The 23,594-nt window shown below is 45.4% G+C and overlaps 2 protein-coding genes and 1 long non-coding RNA gene across 5 annotated transcripts in view; 1 reads left to right on the top strand and 2 right to left on the bottom strand.

Annotated features, from left to right (window-relative positions):
* LOC119497744 (sodium bicarbonate cotransporter 3-like) overlaps positions 1–23,594 on the top strand; it is a 45,498-nt gene that overhangs the window by 19,051 nt on the left and 2,853 nt on the right. For all 3 annotated transcript variants that reach the window (XM_037786096.1, XM_037786097.1, XM_037786098.1), the window contains 14 exons: positions 2,106–2,263; positions 3,565–3,652; positions 3,778–3,924; positions 4,007–4,110; positions 5,459–5,633; positions 5,714–5,847; positions 19,025–19,270; positions 19,409–19,514; positions 19,776–19,937; positions 21,411–21,524; positions 22,625–22,786; positions 22,858–23,109; positions 23,202–23,270; positions 23,360–23,533. In XM_037786096.1, the coding sequence (XP_037642024.1) occupies positions 2,106–2,263; positions 3,565–3,652; positions 3,778–3,924; positions 4,007–4,110; positions 5,459–5,633; positions 5,714–5,847; positions 19,025–19,270; positions 19,409–19,514; positions 19,776–19,937; positions 21,411–21,524; positions 22,625–22,786; positions 22,858–23,109; positions 23,202–23,270; positions 23,360–23,533 (2,091 nt within the window). The remainder of the gene's footprint in view (positions 1–2,105; positions 2,264–3,564; positions 3,653–3,777; positions 3,925–4,006; positions 4,111–5,458; positions 5,634–5,713; positions 5,848–19,024; positions 19,271–19,408; positions 19,515–19,775; positions 19,938–21,410; positions 21,525–22,624; positions 22,787–22,857; positions 23,110–23,201; positions 23,271–23,359; positions 23,534–23,594) is intronic.
* On the bottom strand, positions 97–22,459 carry LOC119497750. The gene is made up of 4 exons (XR_005208978.1): positions 22,450–22,459; positions 19,308–19,319; positions 13,820–13,824; positions 97–228 (listed from the first exon to the last, which is right to left on the bottom strand). It is a non-coding gene; the product is annotated as an uncharacterized LOC119497750 (long non-coding RNA).
* On the bottom strand, positions 6,925–10,375 carry LOC119497748 (heavy metal-binding protein HIP-like). The gene is made up of 8 exons (XM_037786112.1): positions 10,197–10,375; positions 9,047–9,097; positions 8,753–8,881; positions 8,386–8,665; positions 8,164–8,246; positions 8,011–8,061; positions 7,580–7,708; positions 6,925–7,369 (listed from the first exon to the last, which is right to left on the bottom strand). Exons 1-8 carry the CDS (start codon positions 10,333–10,335, stop codon positions 7,071–7,073), a joined length of 1,161 nt encoding a protein of 386 aa, XP_037642040.1. The 5' UTR covers positions 10,336–10,375; the 3' UTR covers positions 6,925–7,070.

Here is a 23,594-nt window from a genome sequence, read left to right as displayed (position 1 = left end):
CTAAGGGAAGTTATTCCAGAGGAAGGGTCAGACGGGAAGTTTTCTCGCTACCCATTACGGTCACTGATGTGTTTTAGCGTTGACACCTGTCAGCAGTTCAGAATATGTAAATCTTTGGAGGCCGATGTCCAGTTTACAAACGGGTAGGTATATGACCTTATGATCTACAATCCAAATGCCAACTACACAATCATCCGGACAAAGATAAGATAGCTAATGTTATGCTAACTGAATACTAACAAAACGTTGGCTAATAATGCATATTTAATCTACCGGTATCTTGCTAAATGAAACCCATAACGTTAGACTACCTTTGCGCCTGACTGTATACTAAATATACTATAATCGTATTCACTGTGCAGTGATATGTGTCATCTTTTGGCACTCGCAGTAAACAGCCAGCGGATGGCACTCTCACCCTTTAGCCTCCAAAAATGTCAGGCTTGCTGTCGGTGATGTCACATTCCCATTCCCTATATAAAGCAGTTATCTACGATGCTACATCGGAATGATTGGGAAATATGTAAGTAGTCATTTTCTGGAATCGGCGTCCTCTTTGTTGTTTTTACCTTGTAGGATCACAAAGTGCAGCTTATCTTCCATTTTTCTTGATTCGTCATAATGTCAGCCTCCGGTCAGTGTTGGCGAGCTTCGCTGGTTTAAAACCAGAGCGTTGCTGTGGTTCGTTCAGCTGCTTCCTCCACTGGAAAACGTCTTTGAAATGTAAAGAGAGGAAGTCAGTTAGATACTGAAAGGACTAAACCTGAAATATAAAATAGAAATAAAAACATCAATAACTCCTGAGTGAGCGAGTAAAGAAAAACTAGACTTCCAGAAAACCCAACGGTCCAATAAACAAGCAGCTCTCAGTCAGGTGGGTCTTGTTAGAGCTCTGTTGTTTGGTCCGTGTGAACCTGAAGCAGCCAATCAGAAGCTGTGTTTGTGTTCTGGACGATGACCCGTTTGTTTCTCAGCAGGACTGCGACTGTGTTTGTTTGCTGCCAGCGGCCGGCAGAACGCCCGCCGTAAGTCTGTCGACCAATCAGTGGCCTGTGTTGTGGCTCCTCGTGGTGGTGATGTCGACCAATCAGTGGCCTGTGTTGTGGTGATGTGTACATCATGTGTTGTTCAGTGTTTGTTGTCCAAATGTTGATTTGGTGATGACGAATCAGACTCCTGCTGGTTCTGTTGGCTCATTTCATTTGAATGATGCATCATGATGTCACAGAAATCAATAATCAGTATTGATAACAATATATCAGCTGTTGACAAAGTAATCTCCATTTAGTAGCTGATACAAAATACTGGACCGATCGATTTTCTACAGTAAACTGAACGAGAGATCCCGTCATTAGTTGATTAAATCCATAGACTGTTTAGAAGAATCGGACGTCACCCATTGGTGTGTGGACTACCGTTTTCAAACCTTGGGTTTGGCATTTTCATCTTGGTGTTTGGGTGTCGCCATCTCAGTTTTTAGCCGTCGCCATCTCGGTTTTTGGCCGTCGCCATCTTGGTTTTTGGAACCAGAAGTTACACGAGAGGGTGGAGCTAAGTACAACCAACGCCTGAATAAGACATTTTTAGGCGACTTAAATGTTATAATTAACTCTGATGAAGTGAAAACACACTGTAAAAGGGTTAAAGTTGTAAGATGGAAACACGGACAGCTCCCAGACTGGACAACGCCGTGGTAGCGAGCTGTCAATCACAAGGTAGCCACGCCCTAAGCCTCCCCTGCTTGATGGTCTATTTGACTCTAAATTACTCTAAAAGACTTGAAACTAGCGATTGAGACCATAAACTCGTGTTTACAATGTTTCCTGAGGTAATAAATCAAGTGAGAAGTAGGCTCATTTTCTCATAGACTTCTGTACAACCAGAGGAGTCGCCCCCTGCTAGCTGGTAGAGAGAATGCAGGTTCTTCTAAGACCCGGAGGTCACCGCCTGATCAGATCGGATGAAACCAGCGACTCACCTGAGCTGTGTGACAGCGCCATGTTCAGCGTTAACAGACTGTCTGCCTGCTGCAGCGCCCCCTGCGGGCTGCAGCGTCCATTACAGGTCAGACTATGTGTGTGTTTGATCCTGAGTGTGTGTTTCAGGTGGATATGAACTTCATGAAGAAGATCCCTCCGGGTGCAGAAGCCTCCAACGTCCTGGTGGGTGAAGTCGACTTCCTGGACCGACCCATCATCGCCTTCATCCGGCTCGCCCCCGCCATGCTGCTGACCGGCCTCACAGAGGTGCCGGTGCCCACCAGGTGAACAACAACAACAACACACACACACACACACACACCAGTATGTTTACATGAGTCCAGTGGTGGAAAGGACATTTAATCAAGAGTATTTCTATTTCCTGCTACTTTCTACTTCTACTACATTTCAGAGGAAATATTGTACTTTATACTCCACTACTTTTATCTGACCGCTTTAGTTACTTTACAGATTCAGATTATTAAAACTAAATCTAATAAACTAATAAATGTTGATGTATTATTATTATAACTTAAACTACCAGCAGTATATCAAGTAATTAAAAGTAGCTCCACCTTTACCAGCTGCTACAATAAAGTGATGAACAAATATCCCAAAATAACAAAATATCCCAAAAATAGCAGAAAAATATTAGTAAAATATCAGAAAAAATTGGTAAAATATCCAAAATAACACCAGTAAAATATCCTATAGAAAATATGAGTAGAATATCATAAAAATGTACGTTGAATATAAGAAAATATTAATAATTTCAGACAAAAATTTATAAAATATGAAAAAAATATTTGTAAAATGTCACAAAAAGTCATTAAAAGTAGCTCCACCTTTACCATCTGCAACATTAAAGTGATGAACACATGAATGCATCAATAATTAGAATAATATAATATAGATAATTCTGCAGAATGAGAAGTTTTACTTTTGGTACTTTAAGTATATTTTGATGCTGATAGTTTTGTACATTTACTTAAGTACCATTTTGAATGAAGGACTTGTACTGTAACAGAGTATTTCTGCACTGTGGTGTTAGTACTTTTACTGCAGTAAAGATGTGAGTACTCCTTCCAGCTCAGGGGTATCACAGTTAGAAGTCTTGACGTAGACGGTGAGGAGAAGATAAACTCTGCTGAATATCTGGATGTTTAAAACAACCTGATTCAAACAGTTATATTTAATGTTCATATATTTAATTTTAGGTTTATTTATTCTTTGCTCATTTTGGTTCAAGCTTTCTTCTCAGCATTTTGTATTTACTTATTTGCACTGTGGTTATTTGTTATATATTACACGTAACACATATTTCATATTTCTTATATTCTCATTTTCTTATTTTTAATTGTAGTACTTATATTTCTTTACATATATATTGTAGCATTATGTACATAAGTTACATGTTATTTACTCCTTTATTTCTATTATCTTACATTTCTTTATGTTTATATCAGAGCAGCTGTAACGCCCCCCACCCTGGTGATTCATGTTATATTATAATAACAGTATTTCTGGTTCTGATTAAAGTGGGCGGGACTGTGGCTCAGTGTGTGATGTCTTCCTGTCTGTCCAGGTTTCTCTTCCTGCTGCTCGGCCCGTTTGGTAAAGGTCCACAGTACCACGAGATCGGACGCTCCATCGCCACTCTGATGACCGACGAGGTGAGACGACTTTGGTGGATTTTGGTGTTTTGCTTCATAAGAAAACAAATCTAGAACAGAAACAATATAAATGTGAACAGTCTGAGTGTTTTAAAATGTTTGTGTTCTCTTGTCTCTGTCTGTAGGTTTTCCACGATGTGGCCTACAAGGCGAAGGACCGGACCGACCTGCTGTCGGGGATCGATGAGTTCCTGGATCAGGTCACGGTGCTTCCTCCGGGGGAGTGGGACCCCAGCATCCGGATCGAGCCACCAAAGAGCGTCCCATCTCAGGTGAGACCGCCGCTGACCCTGCTTCCTGTTTGTCCTCTGTTCAGCTCGCTGTATCTTATTCCTCTCTTCTGTCTCTCTGCAGGAGAAGAGGAAAACGGCGTCGGCCCCTAATGGCTCCGCCCACGGCTTTGACATCATCAAAGAGGCGGAGCATCAGGCAGGACCAGAGCTGCAAAGGACGGGGAGGTCAGTCTTTACTATCTGGTAGTGGTGTACTCACATTAATATTCTCAATAACTCCTCCTCTCTCTGCTAATGAATCGTTATTAATGTGCATCATCCTCTTAAATAAAACAATAAATATATGAAACAATTAACTGATTAATAAAAAATATGATCATTAGTTACATGTTATTCTGCATTCACACCAAGAGTGAAGTCAATTTTCGCCTCACTTTACTGGCGTGTGTTGGATCGCCGGTATCATTTGTGTTCATTCTAGACGCTCCGGAGAGGAGGAGGAGGAGCTTGTCTCCATAGATACCAACTACATTTCCTCCATCAACCATGGAAGAAATAACCACTGCTGCTACTTTTTACATGTTGGTGAAGTCCCAGATATGTCAGAAAACCAAACGCCGTATTCACATACAGTGTCATTGCACTGATTGTATCTAGCAGCCACACGTCACTACTGTGGTATGAACACCACAATAAACAGATTGTGCTGTGATTTGATATTAATAAACAGATCAAAATGATGCTGAAATAACTACATAATGATGCTGATTAGTAAAAAGTCTGAATTCATGCTTTGTCAGGTCTGTTATCAGGACGACAAGCAAACATCTTTTAAAATGCTTGTTTTCTGAATGGAGTTTGGATGGATCAGTGCCAGGCCATGCAGCTGCTCCATCAACACTCAACATAAAGTCATATAGGCATAAATACGGCAGCGACGTTGTTGTTTCTACCATAGACAGTCTGTGTTTTCTACACAGAGTTTGGTCTGGTCTCTGTACAGATATGATGTTCTATCGTAGCTCTGGGTGACCACAGACACATACAAGATTTATTTCCTCCATTTCTGATTCAACAACTTCAGGACGTCAGTGAGGACGGGAGCTGAAAAAGGCTTTCACCACGCAGCGCCACGCACATTTATCACTCCCGTTGAAATATTTCAACTCCTTTTGCGTGTTCGCGTCTATTGGCCTCTTTGCATCGACTTTGTATGTAATTGTGCGTCGTGAAAAAGTTTGCTTTGCTCTTGGTGTGAACGCAGCATGAGAACACACACTTCAAAATATACAACGTAATTCTAGTTTAAGAGCAGGAAGTGATTAAGAACAAAATACGGACTACATACAGACACATCATAGTCTAATCGTAGTCTTCATTGAGATCAGATCAAGCTGTGCAAATAAAACAACATATAATCAATAAAGACGATCAATATGGTGCAAAAACCAGATGAACACAATACCAGAAATGTCCGTTAATGATTTGATCTGTTTATTATTTGCATCTTTTCATCAATGTTTCCTGAATATGTACGGAATGTGTGGCGGTGAACCCTTCTTTCGTCCGTCAGGATCTTTGGCGGTCTGGTGAACGACGTGCGGCGGAAGGTTCCCTTCCTGTGGAGTGACATCAGAGACGCCGTCAGCCTGCAGTGTCTGGCGTCCGTCCTCTTCCTCTACTGTGCCTGCATGTCGCCCGTCATCACGTTCGGAGGTCTGCTGGGAGAAGCCACCAAAGGAAACATAGTAAGAACCAGACCAGAACCCAGAGTCCAGTTGAAGGAGCGGTCCACCGTTACTGACCCCCCCCCCTCTCTCTCTGGTAGAGCGCCATCGAGTCTCTGTTCGGGGCGTCTCTGACCGGCGTGGCCTACTCTCTGTTTGCTGGTCAGCCTCTCACCATCCTGGGCAGCACCGGTCCGGTTCTGGTCTTTGAGAAGATCCTCTTCAAGTTCTGCACGTGAGTCAGGAGCAAAACTGCACATTACCCATAAGCCACTGCTGGTAGGGGTTAAACTATGCAGCGCTGTCCTGCTGCTCCCTCTGGCGCCACCTGCTGTCATGTTTCTATTCAGTCAAATCATTTCAATATTTTGGGGGTTTATAGACGGTTAGTCAGACAGCTCCCCTTGAGCTTTGGGAAATTATAACTTTTTGTTACTATTTTCTTACATTTTACAGACTGATACAGAATGATACAGAATGATATATAATGAAAATAAACACCCAGCAGTGATGAGGGAACCTTTCAGACAGGAAGAAGCCGATAATCTATATTAATTTGTTTCCTGTGAACGTATGAAGGTCTCAGCCGGATTGCTGTGAGTTAGTGAGAATAAATCAATCTGAGCCTGAGCTGAACCTGCAAACCCAGTTTATATATATGATCAGGTTACATTAAAAATATCTTTATATCTGAGGTTTTATTTAAATACCATACTGAGATCAGTGACGTCATTCAGCCGGTCAGAGCGACCATTAACCACCATGATGACACTTTGAGGACTGTGATGTTCAAGAGGAAGAAACTCCTTTAAAAACTCTGGAGAAGAACTGATGAAGTATTAGTTTATAGAACAGACATATATGGAGCTAGAGAGGAGCTCTGGTGATGAGATAAGAATATATATATATATATATATTATTTATATATATAAACCTGTATATACATAATATTTTTTCTTTTTTTTTCTGACATTTTCAGACATCTTTTCGACATTTTTCAGACTTTTTTTCGGACGATTTTCTGAATTTTCTTTAGACATTTTTTCAGACTCTTTTTGGACAATTTCAGACATTTTTCAGATTTTTTTTCAGACATTTTTCAGACATTTTCAGACTCTTGGACAATTTTCTGAAATTTTTTGGACATTTATTGGATTTATTTCAGCAGTTTTTGAAACTCATAGATTTAATTTCTAAATTCTTGCCAGAGATCCCAAAATGGCCAGACTGAAGGTTTTGTGTCTAAAATGAAAAGATGTTGAGTGTCGTCTGATTTGAAGCTGCAGCCAGAAACACACACAGAGTCTTTGGGTTGAATGATTCAAAGAGCTTTTATTTTGTATTTGAACTTTAAAGTGAAACCAGTCAGACTGTATGAAAGGGGAACTGGAGATGTTAAGGTCTAACTGGACTCGACCAGTTCAGTCAGCAGTGATGTCACATCCTGTCAGCTGATGGTTACAGGTTGTCAGAGTTGATGGGGAACAGCAGGAAGCCGCTGAAGGTGCTGTGGCGGTTGCTGTTGTCCCAGATCTGAGTGTTCTGCCACAGCTGCATGGAGAGCCTGTCGCCTGTCTCCAGCAGCAGGGCGCCGCCATTGGACGCCGTGTCGCTGCCGGCGCCGGACGTCTGCTCGTGGGCGATCAGCTGGATCTCAGCGTCGTTCTTGTAAAGAACGGCGCTCATGGGGAAGTCGGTGGGAGCGTTGGCTGTGAAACGGATGTAGTAGACGCCACGAACAGGTGCTGTGAAAACACCTGGAGGAGAAAGAGGAGGAGGAGGAAGAGGGGTTAATAAACAGGACAGGTGAGAGGAGACAACAAAAACACAAGTTATACCTGAGCAGGTAGTGAACAGAGTACCTGAGCAGGTAGTGAACAGAGTACCTGAGCAGGTAGTGAACAGAGTACCTGAGCAGGTAGTGAACAGAGTACCTGAGCAGGTAGTGAACAGAGTACATCACTGACCTGTCTCAGAGTTGTACGCCTGTCCGATGTTGGTCAGGACATCTTTGTAAATGAGAGTTTTGCTTCCTGATGTCGTCTTCTGGAGTCCGTCTCCTCCGAGAGAAACTGCGAACGCCACCTTCGGTATCTCTGAAGAGAAACACAACAGAACATCTTTAATAGAAGCTCAGATGAAACTGAAGAGTTTCAGTTTAACGGGTTGTTTAAAAAATGACTAAAAACAGTGGTGTCGGTCTGTTCAGGGGGATAGTTCTGATTCTCTTCGTCCAGGTTTGGACATCCAGAGACACACAGCAGTTAAACAGGAGGAGAGGCACTTGTTTTGTTTCTCAGTGCAGCCCTCCGCCCACCAAACATCTATTACTGCTGTTAAATCACTACAGCAGACAGACTATTAGATTGTGTTTAAAGTATTCTGAGGATTAATGGACCTCTCATGGCCTTCAGCTCCCTCTCTGTGGTCTCCAGTCTCTCCTTCACTCCTACAAACACACAAACAAAGTATTGAGATTATAAACGAGGATTGGTTGTGTGAAACAACCAGTGAGGAAGGAAGTGGTGGACGCTGAGACGTTGAGACGTACCCTGGTTCTCAGTCTGAAACTGCGTCACTGAAGCCTGCAGAGTCTTCAGATCGACTTCAGACTCTGTCGGAGCTTCGTCTACCCTTTAACACAAAGACAAGTGTCCATCACACGCTGTTCACCGCTACATATACGTGCGTAGTTTGTTCATATGACTTTAAGGGACAGCCAATCAGAAATAGGTATTTCCTGTTGTCGTAGTAACACCTGAGTGGTCCTCACATGGGGAACAGCAGGAAGCCGCTGAAGGTGCTGTGGTGGTTGCTGTTGTCCCAGATCTGAGTGTTGAGCCACAGCACCATCTTCAGCTTGTCGCCCTTCTCCAGCCGCAGGGCGGCGCCGTTGGACGCCGTGTCGCTGCCCTCGCCGGACGGCTGCTCGTGGGCGATCAGCTGGATCTCAGCGTTGTTCTTGTAGAGCACGGCGCTCAGGGGGAAGTCGGTGGGACCGTTGGCGGTGAAACGGATGTAGTAGACACCACGAATCGGTGCGGTGAATTCACCTGCAGGGAAGATGAAGAGTGATGAGGATGAGGAGGTAGTTAAAATTTGCTCTAAATCTGGACGTCAGCTCGCCAACTGTTTCTCACCGGTCTCAGCGTTGTACGCCCCGCCGACGTTGGTCAAGACGTCCCTGTAGATGAGGTCTTTGTTGGCGGTCGTCGTCTTCACGAGGCCATTTCCTCCCAGTGAGGCAGCGAATGCAACTTTAGGTGTTTCTGGACAAAAAAAATCCTTTAGTTTTTCCAGACTGTCCAGAGTCATTTAGAATATCTGGCGTTTTCACACAGTATTACATTTATAGATATATAAATATGTTCAGATATTTTCCCTCGTAACCTTTACGAGACATTTCTTCAGTCGTAGTTTTTGAGATTTCTCACCTTTGACTCTCTGCAGTTCCCTCTCAGCTGCATCCAGACGTTCACTCATCGCTGTCAACAGTTAAAGAGAAGAAACGTTAGAAATCAAGCAGAACAAACTGAACTTTGTCTGCAGGTCCAATCACCAGCTGAAAGTTCTGCTACGTGTGTTGGTTGCTAACTTCACATCATCTGCAGCTTTAATCCGTTTATTTTTTTGGTGTCTGTTCTGGATGGATTCAGTAAACATGGTGACGTGTTTTGAAGTTGCTCTCCTTGACTGACCTCTTCTCTACAGAGAGGTGAAGCCCCGCCCCTTCCTGGGACCACCATGGGACCGTATTTCAGTAAAAATATGAACGTATCAACGGAGAGAGAGAGAAATATGTATTGATCCCGTATGAATTGCTCCATTAATAACACAGATGTTTGTACATTTTAAAAGATAATTTCTTTTCTTTTCTTTTTAATTTTTTTTTTATTTGGAAAAGGCATTATCACAATGTATACCAAACTTTACAGATAGTTATACCTAACTCTTTTCCTGTTTCAATATACATGTACAGTGTATATGCATATGCACGAAAAGAGGCACGCGGATGCCACAGCACTTGTGAGTCCACTCAGTCCTCTGGAGAACTGTGGGTCCTCCAACCTCACTTTCTAAAGAACGTAGCCGTGTAAACTGTTCCACAAGTCCAGATTTAACACATCTAAACACATACACCTCGATATTCAGTTTCATACTCGGGCGTATACAGCCTGCATGCTCATGTATACTTCTCCATCAAACTATCAGCAGTTTCATTTAGCTGTCTTACATATGCCTATCTCACACTCTATTAAAGACATAACTATATACATTAGAACCAAGGGAGCTTACATTACATTCTTAGTATTCTCAGCAAGAAGAGGAAAGGAAGAAAAGAGAGAAAAAAAGAAAAACAAAGTCAGTGGAGTCATACAAAGTCTGCTCTAAAAGATCATTTTTAAAGTCCAGAAAGTCAGTTTCTTTAACTTTTAATTGTATGGAATGAAACTTTAATTGAAGCAGCAGACTGATATCAGTCAACTGACAGTGACTTCGGCCCAAAGCTGCAGAAAGTCTCCTGTTACTTCAGAGTGAATCTTAGACACGTCCCTCCTGTTAGCTGTAAATGTGCAGCCTTACCTCGTCTCTCGGCATTCAGCTCTTCCAGGGCGACCTGCACCTTCTTCAGCTCGGCCTGGCTGTCTACGGGCAGAGCCGAGCCGAACCGGGCCAGGCACGCCAGGGCCAACAGCAGCAAGACGGGGAGACACTGAGACATGATGAGAGACAGGATGAGACAGTTTGAGGAGGACGGACAGGCTGCTGCTCTTTAAAGAGATGCTGTGTGGTCGATGACCTCGGAGTCAACGGTTACATTGATTATTGTTACTGCTGCAGGCTGAACTCAGATCAAGGCAAGGCAAGGCAGCTTTATTTGTATAGCACATTTCAACAACAGGGCAATTCAAAGTGCTTTACAGAAACATTCAAGAACATTGCGACAAAATGCAAAAGAACATTAAGAAATAATTAAAACAGTTATAAAAACATAAAAACATTAAAACATTAAAGATTAGAAAATAAAAACAAGCTAAAAATAAAAGCTAGGATAGAAGCTAAAATTGCATAAAACTCAAAAGAGTAAAAGTTATAGTGCAGTGTCAGAATAAAAGGCACCCGCAAACAGGAAAGTTTTAAGCTTTGTTTTAAAAGAAGTGAGAGTTGGAGCGGTCCTGCAGGTTTCTGGGAGCTTGTTCCAGATATTTGGTGCATAAAAACTGAATGCTGCTTCTGCATGTTTAGTTCTGACTCTGGGGACACTAAGCAGACCTGATCCAGATGACCTGAGAGGTCTGGATGGTTCATAACACAGCAGAAGATCAGAAATGTATTTTGGCCCTAAACCATTTAGTGCTTTGTAAACCAGCAGCAGTATTTTGAAATCAATTCTCTGAGAGACAGGCAGCCAGTGTAGAGACTTCAGAACTGGACTGATGTGATCCACTTTCTTGGTCTTAGTGAGGACTCTAGCAGCAACGTTCTGAATCAGCTGCAGCTGTCTGATCGATTTTTTAGGAAGACCGGTAAAGACGCCGTTACAGTAGTCAAGTCGGCTGAAGATAAATGCATGTACTAGTTTTTCCAAATCCTGCTGAGACATCAGTCCTCTAATTCTTCTTATATTCTTCAGGTGATAGAAGGCTGTCTTTGTAATTGTCTTAATATGGCTGTTAAAGCTCAGGTCTGAGTCCATGACTACACCAAGGTTTCTGGCTTGGTCTGAGCTTTTTAACATCACAGATTGTAGGTGAGCACTAACCTTTAATCTTTCTTTTTTGGCTCCAAAAACTACAACCTCAGTTTTGTCTTTGTTCAGCTGAAGAAAATTCTGGCACATCCAATTATTGACTTGTTCAATGCACTCACTCAGTGCTTGTATTGGACTGTAGTCTCCTGGTGATAGAGTTATGTAAATTTGTGTGTCGTCTGCATAGTTATGGTAATTTATTTTGTTGTTCTCAAAAATCTGACCCAGTGGGAGCATGTAGATGTTAAACAAAAGAGGCCCCAAGATGGAGCCTTGGGGAACTCCGCATGTGATTTTGTTCAGCTCAGATTTGCAATTACCTATAGACACAAAGAAGTCCCTGTCTTTTAGGTAGGATTTAAACCAGCTGAGTGCTATGCCAGAAATACCCACCCAGTTTTCCAGTCGGTCTAGTAATATATTATGGTCAACCGTGTCAAATGCAGCACTGAGATCCAGTAAAACTAAAACCGTAGTTCTACCACTGTCTGTGTTCAATCGGATGTCATTGAAGACCTTAACAAGAGCAGTCTCAGTGCTGTGGTTTCGTCGAAAACCTGACTGGAAGACATCAAAAGAGTTGTTTAGTGCCAGAAAGCTATTTAATTTTTGAAAAACTGTTTTTTCAATTATTTTAGACAAGAATGGAAGATTTGATATCGGTCTGTAATTATTTACTATTGATGAGTCCAGATTGTTCTTTTTGAGGAGTGGTTTGATGACAGCAGTTTTCAGGGCCTGTGGGAACACTCCTGAAACAAGAGATGCATTAACAATCTGTAAAAGCTCTGAGACCATACAATCTGATACTTTTTTGAAAAGGCCTGTTGGCAGAATGTCAAGGCAGCATGAGGAGGATTTTAGATGTTGTATGATTTCCTCCAGGTATGTCTGATTTATTGGATAAAACTGTGTCATGGTATTTGCACCAGGTTTAAGTGGACGCAGGGGAAACAAACATCCTGTACCTGCTATGGAGGAAGTGACTGCTTGTCTGATTTTGTGAATTTTTTCTGTAAAAAAGGAAGCAAATTCATTGCAGGCCCTGGAGGATAAAAGTTCAGAGGCTACTGACACAGGAGGGTTTGTTAGCCTGTCGACAGTAGCAAACAGGGCACGTGCATTGTTATTGTTTTTGGTGATGATGTCAGAGAAGAAGGACCGCCTTGCATTTTTCAGTTCTGAATTATAAATGCAAAGTCTCTCTTTATAGATGTCATAATGAACTTGTAGATTTGTTTTCCGCCACTGGCGTTCAGCTTTTCGACACTCTCTTTTTTCATTTCTTACCAACATGGTATTTCTCCATGGAGATTTTTTCTTACCAGAGACAATCTTCACCGTGGTGGGTGCAATGGTATCAATAACATTTGTCATTTTAGAATTGAAATTATCTACAAGCTCATTGACAGAGGTCCAGGGGAGGGTGGGTGTGGAAGAGAAAGCCTGAACAAATTGATCACTGGTATTTTCAGTGATATACCTTTTTGTGATTACCTCTGTCTTATCATTCCTGTGCACAGGAAGAGTACTCTCAAAGAATACACATGAATGATCAGACAGAGCAACATCCATCACTACAACCTTGGAAATGTTCAGGCCCTTTGATATGATTAAGTCCAAAGTGTGTCCCCTATTGTGTGTGGGCTCTGTCACATGCTGACTCATTCCATAGTTATCAAGAACCTGACTCAGTTCTTTGGCCCCTCTGTCCTGTTGGTTGTCAACATGGATGTTAAAATCACCAACAATGACTACACAGTCAAAGTCAACACAAATTACAGACAGCAGTTCACTAAAATCATCAAAAAAGTTTGCACAGTATTTAGGTGGCCTGTAGATATTGAGAAACAAAGCTCGAGAAGAGGAGTTCAGCTGAAGAGCGACATATTCAAAAGAAGCAAAATGTCCATAAGATATCTGTTTGCATTGGAGAGAATCATTAAACAATATGGCAACTCCACCTCCTTTCTTATGCATTCTAGCTTCGCTCATAAAACTAAAGTTGGGAGGAGTTGACTCGATAAGAACAGCTGCACTGTTATTTTGGTCTAACCAAGTTTCAGTTAAAAACATAAAATCAAGCTTGTGCTCAATAATAAAATCATTGATTAAAAAACTTTTTCCTGCCAAAGACCTGACGTTTAACAGGGCTAGCTTTAATGTGCTAGAAGCATTATTATTATTTTTTGGGACATGGTTTGGCTGGCAAGGAATCAATGCTAAATTTGATAAATTAGCACAATCAGTAAAAATCTTCCTGTTTCTTTGCAGATTCACCATTCTTTTTCTACTACTTATTAGAACTGAGATAGAAGAAGCTCTCATCACACAGGGCCCCAGCTTTTCCTGGAAACAGTCACGTGTATCATTAGCCTTGAAGCCTGGACCCAGCACATATCAATCTGTGCTTGCAACATTTTGTAAAGGAACATCCTTATCAGACTGCGGAGACAGAGGCTGATTCCATTGTGGAGGGGATGGAGGTGGTAGGTGTCGTGCTTGTGGAGATCAGATGGGACTCTGTTCTGCATCTAAATACAACTCAGTCAAATCCTCTTACCAGTATTTCACTCCTCAACCTGACGTGTTGCCAAGGAGACCATAACATCACACAGTGGTGGCCTAAAGGTTAGAGAAGTGAGCTTGTGACCGTGAGGTCGTCGGTAAACCTGGGTGGGGAAAGTGCCCCTCCCTCATTACCACCACTGAGGTGCCATTGAGCAAGGCCCTTAACCCCAAAATGTAACAAGCGTATATTGACACGCCGTTCCTGGTCCGTCCAACAGTAACACTAGAGGGGTGCCCCTTGGGTCGATCTCTGATGCCGAGGGGCGCTGACCAGGCAACGATATTTGACGAGTCGGAAGTGAGAAGGTGTTGGAAAATTTGCTTCAAAGCCCGGTGCTCTTCTTGGAGGCTTGAGGATACCGACGTTCATGTCCCGTGTGAAACCAGAAAAACTTTGATTTGTCACGTAACTTCTGTACTAAAGTTACGCCACGTCCAGAGTTTTTTTTTAAGCCATACCACCATCTTTTCCTAAACCTAACTAAGTAGTTTCCTGTCAAGACGTAAGTTTATTTTGAAAAGACTGGAGTGGAAATTGACACGTTGCTGGACATTCGTAGGAAAAAATGAGTAATAACTTCTCATCAGATATCATAGGAACTGTTGTCTGAGGATACGTTGCTATTGGTCAACAGAGCAGATTGGTGGGTCAGAGTTCCTCTAGCGGACCCTCTGATCACTCTGATTGATCAGAGTGATTTTTCTCCCAGAGAAGTCGTAGTCCTCTGACCTTTGACCTCTTTACAGCTGGTGATTCCATCATCCTGTAAATCACTACATGTTACCTCAACTCTTATCCATCCATCCATCTTCAACCGCTTATCCGGGATCGGGTCGCGGGGGCAACAGCTCCAGCAGGGGACCCCAAACTTCCCTTTCCCGGGCCACATTAACCAGCTCTGACTGGGGGATCCCGAGGCGTTCCCAGGCCAGAGTAGAGATATAATCTCTCCACCTAGTCCTGGGTCTTCCCCGTGGTCTCCTCCCAGCTGGTCGTGCCTGGAACACCTCCCAAGGGAGGCGCCCAGGAGGCATCCGTGCTAGATGCCCGAACCACCTCAACTGGCTCCTTTCGACGCAAAGGAGCAAGGACTCTACTCCGAGTCCCTCACGGATGACTGAGCTTCTTACGCCAGCCACCCTCCTGAGGAAACCCATTTCGGCCGCTTGCACCCGCGACCTCGTTCTTTCGGTCATGACCCAACACTCATGACCATAGGTGAGAGTAGGAACGAAGATTGAACGGTAGATCGAGAGCTTTGCCTTCCGGCTCAGCTCTCTTTTCGTCACAACGGTGCGGTAAAGCGAATGCAATACCGCCCCTGCTGCTCCGATTCTCCGACCAATCTCACGTTCCATCGTCCCCTCACTCGCGAACAAGACCCCGAGATACTTAAACTCCTTCACTTGGGGTAAGGACTCATTCCCTACCCGGAGTAGGCAATCCACCGGTTTCCTGCTGAGAACCATGGCCTCAGATTTAGAGGTGCTGATTCTCATCCCGACTGCGTCACACTCGGCTGCGAACCGATCCAGTGAGTGCTGGAGGTCGCAGACCGATGATGCCAACAGGACCACATCATCTGCAAAAAGCAGCGATGAGATCCTCAGCACACCGATCTGCAAACCCTCCTCCACCCGACTACGCCTCGATATCCTGTCCATGAATATCACGAACAGGATTGGTGACAAAGCGCAGCCCTGGCGGAGGCCAACCCCCACCGGAAACGAGTCCGACTTACTGCCGAGGATCCGAACACAGCTCTCGCTTTGGGCGTACAGGGATTGGATGGCCCTGAGAAGTGCCCCCCCTCACCCCATACTCCCGCAGCACCCCCCACAGTATCTCCCGGGGGACCCGGTCATATGCCTTCTCCAAGTCTACAAAACACATGTAGACTGGATGGGCATACTCCCAGGCCCCCTCCAGGATCCTTGCGAGAGTGAAGAGCTGGTCCGTTGTTCCACGGCCAGGACGGAATCCGCATTGTTCCTCTTCGATCCGAGGTTCGACTATCGGCCGAACCCTCCTTTCCAGCACCTTGGAGTAGACTTTACCAGGGAGGCTGAGCAGTGTGATACCCCTGTAATTGGCACACACTCTCTGGTCCCCCTTTTTGAAAAGGGGAACCACCACCCCGGTCTGCCACTCCTTAGGCACTGTCACCGACTTCCACGCGGTGTTGAAGAGACGTGTCATCCAAGACAGCCCCTCCCCACCCAGAGCCTTCAGCATTTCTGGGCGGATCTCATCAACCCCCGGGGCTTTGCCACTGTGGAGTTGTTTGACTACCTCAGTGACTTCCACCAGGGTAATTGATGATGGTCCCCCATCAGCTTCCAGCTCTGCCTCTACCATAGAGGGCGTATTGGTCGGATTCAGAAGTTCCTCAAAGTGCTCCTTCCACCGCCCGATTACCTCCTCAGTTGAGGTCAACAATGTCCCATCCTTACTGTACACAGCTTGGATGGTTCCCCGTTTCCCCCTCCTAAGGTGCCGGATGGTTTTCCAGAAGCACTTTGGTGCCGACCGAAAGTCCTTCTCCATGGCTGCTCCGAACTCCTCCCACACCCGCTGCTTTGCCTCCGTCACGGCAGTGGCTGCTGCTCTTCGGGCCCGTCGGTACCCTGCAACTGCCTCCGGAGACCTCCGAGATAACATATCCCGGAAGGCCTCCTTCTTCAGTCGGACGGCTTCCCTGACCACCGGTGTCCACCACGGTGTTCGAGGGTTGCCGCCCCTTGAGGCACCTAAGACCTTAAAACCACAGCTCACCGCCGCAGCTTCAGCAATGGAAGCTTTGAACATCGTCCACTCGGGTTCAATGCCCCCAACCTCCACAGGGATGCCAGAAAAGCTCCGCCGGAGGTGTGAGTTGAAGATCTCTCGGACAGGGGCCTCCTCCAGACGTTCCCAGTTCACCCTCACTACGCGTTTGGGCTTACCAGGTCTGTCCAGAGTCTTCCCCCACCCTCTGACCCAACTCACCACCAGATGGTGATCAGTTGACAGCTCCGCCCCTCTCTTCACCCGAGTGTCCAAAACATGCGGCCTCAGATCAGATGATACGATTACAAAATCGATCATCGACCTTCGGCCTAGGGTGCTCTGGTACCACGTACACTTATGAGCATCCTTATGTTCGAACATGGTGTTCGTTATGGACAATCCATGACTAGCACAGAAGTCCAACAACAAACGACCACTCGGGTTTAGATCAGGGAGGCCGTTCCTCCCAATCACGCCACTCCAGGTGTCTCCATCGTTGCCCACGTGCGCGTTGAAGTCTCCCAGGAGAACTATGGAGTCCCCTACTGGAGCCCCATACAGGACTCCATTCAGGGTCTCCAAGAAGGCCGAATACTCCGAACTGCTGTTTGGTGCATACGCACAAACAACAGTCAGAGTTTTCCCCCCCATAACCCGAAGGCGTAGGGAGGCGACCCTCTCGTCCACCGGGGTAAACTCCAACGTAGCGGCACTCAGCCGGGGATTTGTGAGTATCCCCACACCCGCCCGGCGCCTCACACCATGGGCAACTCCAGAGAAGAATAGAGTCCAACCCCTATCCAAGAGTACGGTTCCAGAACCGAGGCTGTGCGTAGAGGTAAGCCCTACCAGATCCAACTGATAGCGCTCCACCTCCCGCACAAGCTCCGGCTCCTTCCCCCACAGAGAGGTGACGTTCCACGTCCCCAGAGCCAGCCTCTGCCGCCCGGGTCCAGTCCGTCGAGGTCCCTGGCCTTCACTGCCACCCGTGTGACAGCGCACCCGACCCAAGCGGTTTTTCCCGCAGGTGGTGAGCCCACAGGATGGAGAGGAGGGGGGTGCCACGTTCCTTTTTCGGGGTATCCCCGGCCGGGCTCCGTGGCAAGCCCGGCCACCAGACGCTCGTTGACGGGCCCTCCGTCTGGGCCTGGCTCCAGACGTGGGCCCCGGGCTTCCTCCGGGCCGGGTAACTCCTCCTCTGCCTCGTGTCGTCATTGGGTTTTTTGTGAACCATTCTTAGTCCGGCCCCTCACCTAAGACCAATTTGCCATGGGAGACCCTACCAGGAGCACGAGGCTCCAGACAACACAGCCCTCAGGGTCATAGGGACACACAAACCTCTCCACCACGTTAAGGTGATGGTTCCCGGAGAGGCCTCAACTCTTATAATGTCTTCAATATACACTGACTCTGGTTACTGATTGGTGGAGTATTGATCAGGTATACATTGAGCTGCTGATCTCTGATTGGTTGTTTCTGAGGTCAGGGCTGATTATCACTGGACTGGAGATAGTGTAGATATCTGTGGTGAAACTTGCTTTTGTTTCACTGCTCACTGAGATCAGTTTGACTGAGAATAAGACGTTTCAGAAGAAAACTTAATATTTCTGCTGATCACGTTCCAAATCATCCGTTCATTTTTAGCTGAAGTCTGAAAAATTTCCAAAAGAAAGGCAGACGAAAAGTCTGATCCTGGCATCGTATGAAACTATAAAACCTAATGAATCCATTGGTACCAACCATGTCATACGAGCTTGTCATGAAGGAGGCTAAATAACGCTCCAAACTTACACTAAATGTTGGCGAGGAAAAACTGTCATGTCCATTTTCAAAGGGGTCCCTTGACATCTGACCTCCAGATATGTGAATGAAAATGGGTTCTATGGGTACCCACGAGTCTCCCCTTTACAGACATGCCCACTTTATGATAATCACATGCAGTTTGGGGCAAGTCATAGTCAAGTCAGCACACTGACACACTGACAGCTGTTGTTGCCTGTTGGGCTGCAGTTTGCCATGTTATGATTTGAGCATATTTTCTATGCTAAATGCAGTACCTGTGAGGGTTTCTGGACAATATTTGTCATTGTTTTGTGTTGTTAATTGATTTACAATAATAGATATATCCATACATTTTCATAAAGCAGCATATTTGTCCACTCCCATGTTGATAAGAGTATTAAATAGTTGACTAATCTGCCTTTAAGGTACATTTAGAACATTAATCATGATTAACTATTTAAATTGATTGACAGCTTTAATACATATAAACCCATTAAAAGCTTTAAATAGTGGTGTAACCGTCCCGTCTGTCCTCAGTGACTACGGCCTGTCCTACCTGTCCCTGAGGACCAGTATTGGACTCTGGACCGCCTTCCTCTGCCTGCTGCTGGTTGCCACCGACGCCAGCTCTCTGGTCTGTTACATCACCCGCTTCACGGAGGAGGCCTTCGCCGCCCTCATCTGCATCATCTTCATCTATGAGGCTCTGGAGAAGCTGGTCCACCTCGGGGAGCTCTACCCAATCAACATGCACAGCCAGCTGGACAACCTCACCCTCTACACGTAAGATAGACCGGGTCCAGTTAGACCAGATCAGGACTTAATAATGTGTCTCTGACTCATTAGAGCCAGCAGCACCTCTGGTAGACTGGGTCCAGTAAGACCAGATCTGTGTGTAATACTGTGGTTCTGACTCCTCAGGTGTCGGTGTTCTCCTCCCTCCAACGCCTCGGTTCAGGTCCTGCAGACGTGGAGCAACAAAAACGTCTCCTCAGAAAACCTCCAGTGGGACGAGCTGTCGGTGAAGGTGAGACATCAGAATCAGAACTAGAACAACTGGGTGTTACCGCTGGTCTGATAGAAACATAAAGAAATAATAGATAATAATACATGATGACTTTGATTAACCAATCAATCGTTTTGAGAGCTAAAACTGAAGTTGGAGGTTTTCCCATTCACTTCAACACTGTCAAATGGCAGCAGCCTCTAGTGGACGCTGGAGGAGCTGCAGCGAGACTCACTTTAACTGTATCACTGTCTCTTTGTCTCTCTGTCTCTGTGTATCCAGGATTGTGTGGACCTTCACGGGGAGTTTGTGGGCCCAGCCTGCAGCGACGCGGGTCCCTACGTCCCCGACGTCCTCTTCTGGTCCGTCATCCTCTTCTTCACCACCTTCTTCCTGTCGTCCTTCCTCAAACAGTTTAAGACCAAGAGATACTTCCCCACCAAGGTCAAAACAACACTGTTATATCTGAATAACTCTTATTATCATCATGAGATGTTCAAACTCGAGCTTCATTGTTACGGTCCAGAGGTCATGATAAAGAATTAATATACTAATTTATTAATAATCGTTAATAGTCAGGATTTATCAAATGTTTAATACAAATATTTACAGTTAGACTTTGATATGAAATATGAACTTTTTAGCGTACACATCAGATAACACACAAGATAACAACGTGTGTTTCAGTGTGTTTCACTTCATCAGAGCTCAAACAAAATGTTATTCAGCGTTTGGTTGTACTTAGCTCCACCCTCTCGTGTCTCTTCTGGTTGCAAAAAAACAAGATTGAGACGACCAAAAACCAAGATGGAGACGACCAAAAACCAAGATGGAGACGGCCAAAAACCAAGATGGAGACAGCCAAAACCAAGATGGAGACGGCCAAACACCAAGATGGAGACAGAAAAAAACCAAGATGGAGACGGCCAAAAACCAAGATGGAGACAACCAAAAACCAAGATGGAGACGACAAAAAACCAAGATGGAGACGACCAAAAACCAAGATGGAGACAGCCAAAACCAAGATGGAGACGGACAAAAACCAAGATGGAGACAGCCAAAACCAAGATGGAGATGGCTAAAACCAAGATGGAGACAGCCAAAACCAAGATGGAGACGGCTAAAACCAAGATGGAGACAGCCAAAACCAAGATGGAGACGGCCAAAAACCAAGATGGAGACAGCCAAAACCAAGATGGAGACGGCCAAACACCAAGATGGAGACGGCCAAAACCAAGATGGAGACGGCCAAAAACCAAGATGGAGACAGCCAAAACCAAGATGGAGACGGCCAAACACCAAGATGGAGACAGAAAAAAACCAAGATGGAGACGGCCAAAACCAAGATGAGACGGCCAAAAACCAAGATGGAGACAGCCAAACACCAAGATGGACACGACCAAAAACCAAGATGGAGACGGCCAAAACCAAGATGGAGACGGCCAAAACCAAGGTGGAGACGGCCAAAACCAAGATGGAGACGGCCAAAACCAAGGTGGAGACGGCCAAAACCAAGATGGAGACGGACAAAAACCAAGATGGAGACGGCCAAAACCAAGGTGGAGACAGACAAAAACCAAGATGGAGACGGACAAAACCAAGGTGGAGACGACCAAAAACCAAGATGGTGACGGACAAACACCAAGATGGAGATGACCAAAAACCAAGATGGAGACGGAAAAAAAACAAGATGGAGACAGACAAAAACCAAGATGGTGACGGACAAAAACCAAGATGGTGACGGACAAAAACAAGATGGAAATGGCCAAAATGACAAACTCAAGGCTTCAAAACGGCAGTCCACAAACCAATGGTGACTACGTCACGGCGGCTGGGTCACGGCGGCTGCGTCACGGTGGCTACGTCCACTTCTTGCATACAGTTTGTGATTAGAGAGAAATTGTTTTGTGTTTGCAGGTTCGATCGACCATCAGTGACTTTGCCATCTTTCTGACCATCATGATCATGGTGCTGGTGGATTATCTGGTGGGAATTCCTTCACCCAAACTCAACGTACCCGACCGCTTCGAGGTAATCTAGATTATAATCTCATCTCTGTGTCAGGATGGAACTGTTTTAAACCAGTTCTAACAGTAGATTGATTAGGTCAGAGGTCAGCTACTGTATTACATCACATTGTGTACTGTGCAGGTGTTTCTTTAGGTCAGTTACCCCCAGCTGCAGCACAACAACACACTTTAACCAAAGAGACAGAGGTTTGGTATCAGAGACACGGACAGACCAGTAACTGACTTTGTCTATTAATAGTTGTTGTATTTTATTAGTTATTGTTCTTCATTTTAAATGTAAATTGATGGAGGTTTAACATATTCTTCCTAAAGCTGCATGTTAAGTGATTGTGATTTTACTTTGCCATTAAAATATAAATTAGAACCTCCGCCAAGGCCAATAAGTGAACAGTAATGTGTGTAACCATCATATCTACTGGGTTCTTCCTTGGCCCATGCTACACCCTTCACCAGGTTTAAATGCTAATCAGGCCGTTAGTTTTAATCTTGCTGACAAACAACCCAACTAAAAAGTCATATGAGATACATATGATGTGAACATATATGAAGAGATGGATTCACGAGGATGTCAAGCACCTTCCAGGCGTCACCAAACAGAGTGCTTGTGGGACATAAACAACAGAGTTATTGAGAGGCAGTGGTTTAAAGTTAATATTATTCTCGTCAGCAGTCGACTACTAGGCTTAAATTATACACTAAGACTGAAACCGACCCGCCAGCCGAATAATAATAAACGGACTGGAGGTTTTGAGTTTAGATTTAAAGGCCTCCACAGAATCAGACTGTCTGATGTCTATAGGGAGGTTATTCCAGAGGAAAGGGGCTCGATAAGAAAAGGCCCTTTGGTCTGCTGACTTTTTTTTCACTCTGGGGACAGACAGGAGCCTTCTGAGAGAGGAGAGTCCTGATTGGAGTATAAGGTTTACGTAGATCAGACCAGTAGGAAGGAGCGTGTCCATTTTTCATCAGAAGCACTTTAAAGTCTGATCTGACATGGATTGGGAGCCAGAGCAATGAAGCTAAAACTGTTGTAATATAGTCAAATGTTATACTTTTAGTTAAAACGAGACGTTGTTTAAAGGTTTGTCTTGGTCTGTTCAGCCCACGTCCAGCAATCGAGGGTGGCTGATCTCTCCGCTGGGACCGAACCCCTGGTGGACGCTGCTGGTTGCTGCCGTCCCCGCTCTGCTCTGCACCATCCTCATCTTCATGGACCAGCAGATCACCGCCGTCATCGTCAACAGGAAGGAGAACAAACTCAAGGTCAGGACAGGTGGACATGGACAGGTTTGTCTGTGACAGCAGCTCAGTGATGGCCTGTGTTCCTGTTGCAGAAAGGCTGTGGTTACCACCTGGACCTGCTGGTGGTGGCGGTGATGCTGGGCATCTGCTCCATCATGGGCCTGCCGTGGTTCGTGGCGGCGACCGTGCTCTCCATCTCCCACGTCAACAGTCTGAAGCTGGAGTCGGGCTGCGCGGCGCCGGGCGAGCAGCCAAAATTTCTGGGCATCAGAGAGCAGAGAGTCACCGGCTTCATGATCTTCGTTCTGATGGGCTGCTCCGTCTTCATGACCTCCGCCCTCAAGGTGAGCGTCACACCTGTGGTCCTCGCAGAGATAGATAGACAACAGCCCCGTCCGCCTCCGTCCAACTGTCGAATGTCTCTTCTGTCCTCCAGTTCATCCCGATGCCGGTCCTGTACGGAGTCTTCCTCTACATGGGCGTGTCCTCGCTCAAAGGCATTCAGGTGTGTCTCCGTGTCCGTCTGTCCGTCCTGCTACAGCTGCATCCGTCTGTGTCTCTGACGCCATGTCCGTCCGTCTGTCTGTCCTGCAGCTGTTTGACCGGATAAAACTGTTCGGCATGCCGGCCAAACACCAGCCGGACCTGATCTACCTGCGCTACGTCCCCTTGTGGAAGGTCCACATCTTCACCGGGGTGCAGCTGTCCTGCCTGATCATCCTCTGGACCATCAAGGCCTCGGCCGCCGCCGTCGTCTTCCCCATGATGGTGAGATGAAGGACAACAGAGAGGACGTGTTTTATTCTATTAATACTATAACTGGTCTCCT

Source organism: Sebastes umbrosus, chromosome 11 (genome assembly GCF_015220745.1).
Source record: "Sebastes umbrosus isolate fSebUmb1 chromosome 11, fSebUmb1.pri, whole genome shotgun sequence".
Taxonomy (NCBI): Eukaryota; Metazoa; Chordata; class Actinopteri; order Perciformes; family Sebastidae; genus Sebastes; species Sebastes umbrosus.
This window is presented reverse-complemented; position numbering and strand designations above follow the sequence as displayed.

What these genes read in the sequence shown, in the direction of transcription:
- LOC119497748 (XM_037786112.1), bottom strand. Translation starts at nt 10,335, where the DNA reads ATGTCTCAGTGTCTCCCCGTCTTGCTGCTGTTGGCCCTGGCGTGCCTG. An exon ending in GGAACTGCAGAGAGTCAAAG is followed by an intron (nt 8,882 to 9,046) that starts GTGAGAAATCTC and finishes TTTTTTGTCCAG; the next exon opens with AAACACCTAAAGTTGCATTC. An exon ending in GGCTTCCTGCTGTTCCCCAT is followed by an intron (nt 8,247 to 8,385) that starts GTGAGGACCACT and finishes TTTGTGTTAAAG; the next exon opens with GGTAGACGAAGCTCCGACAG.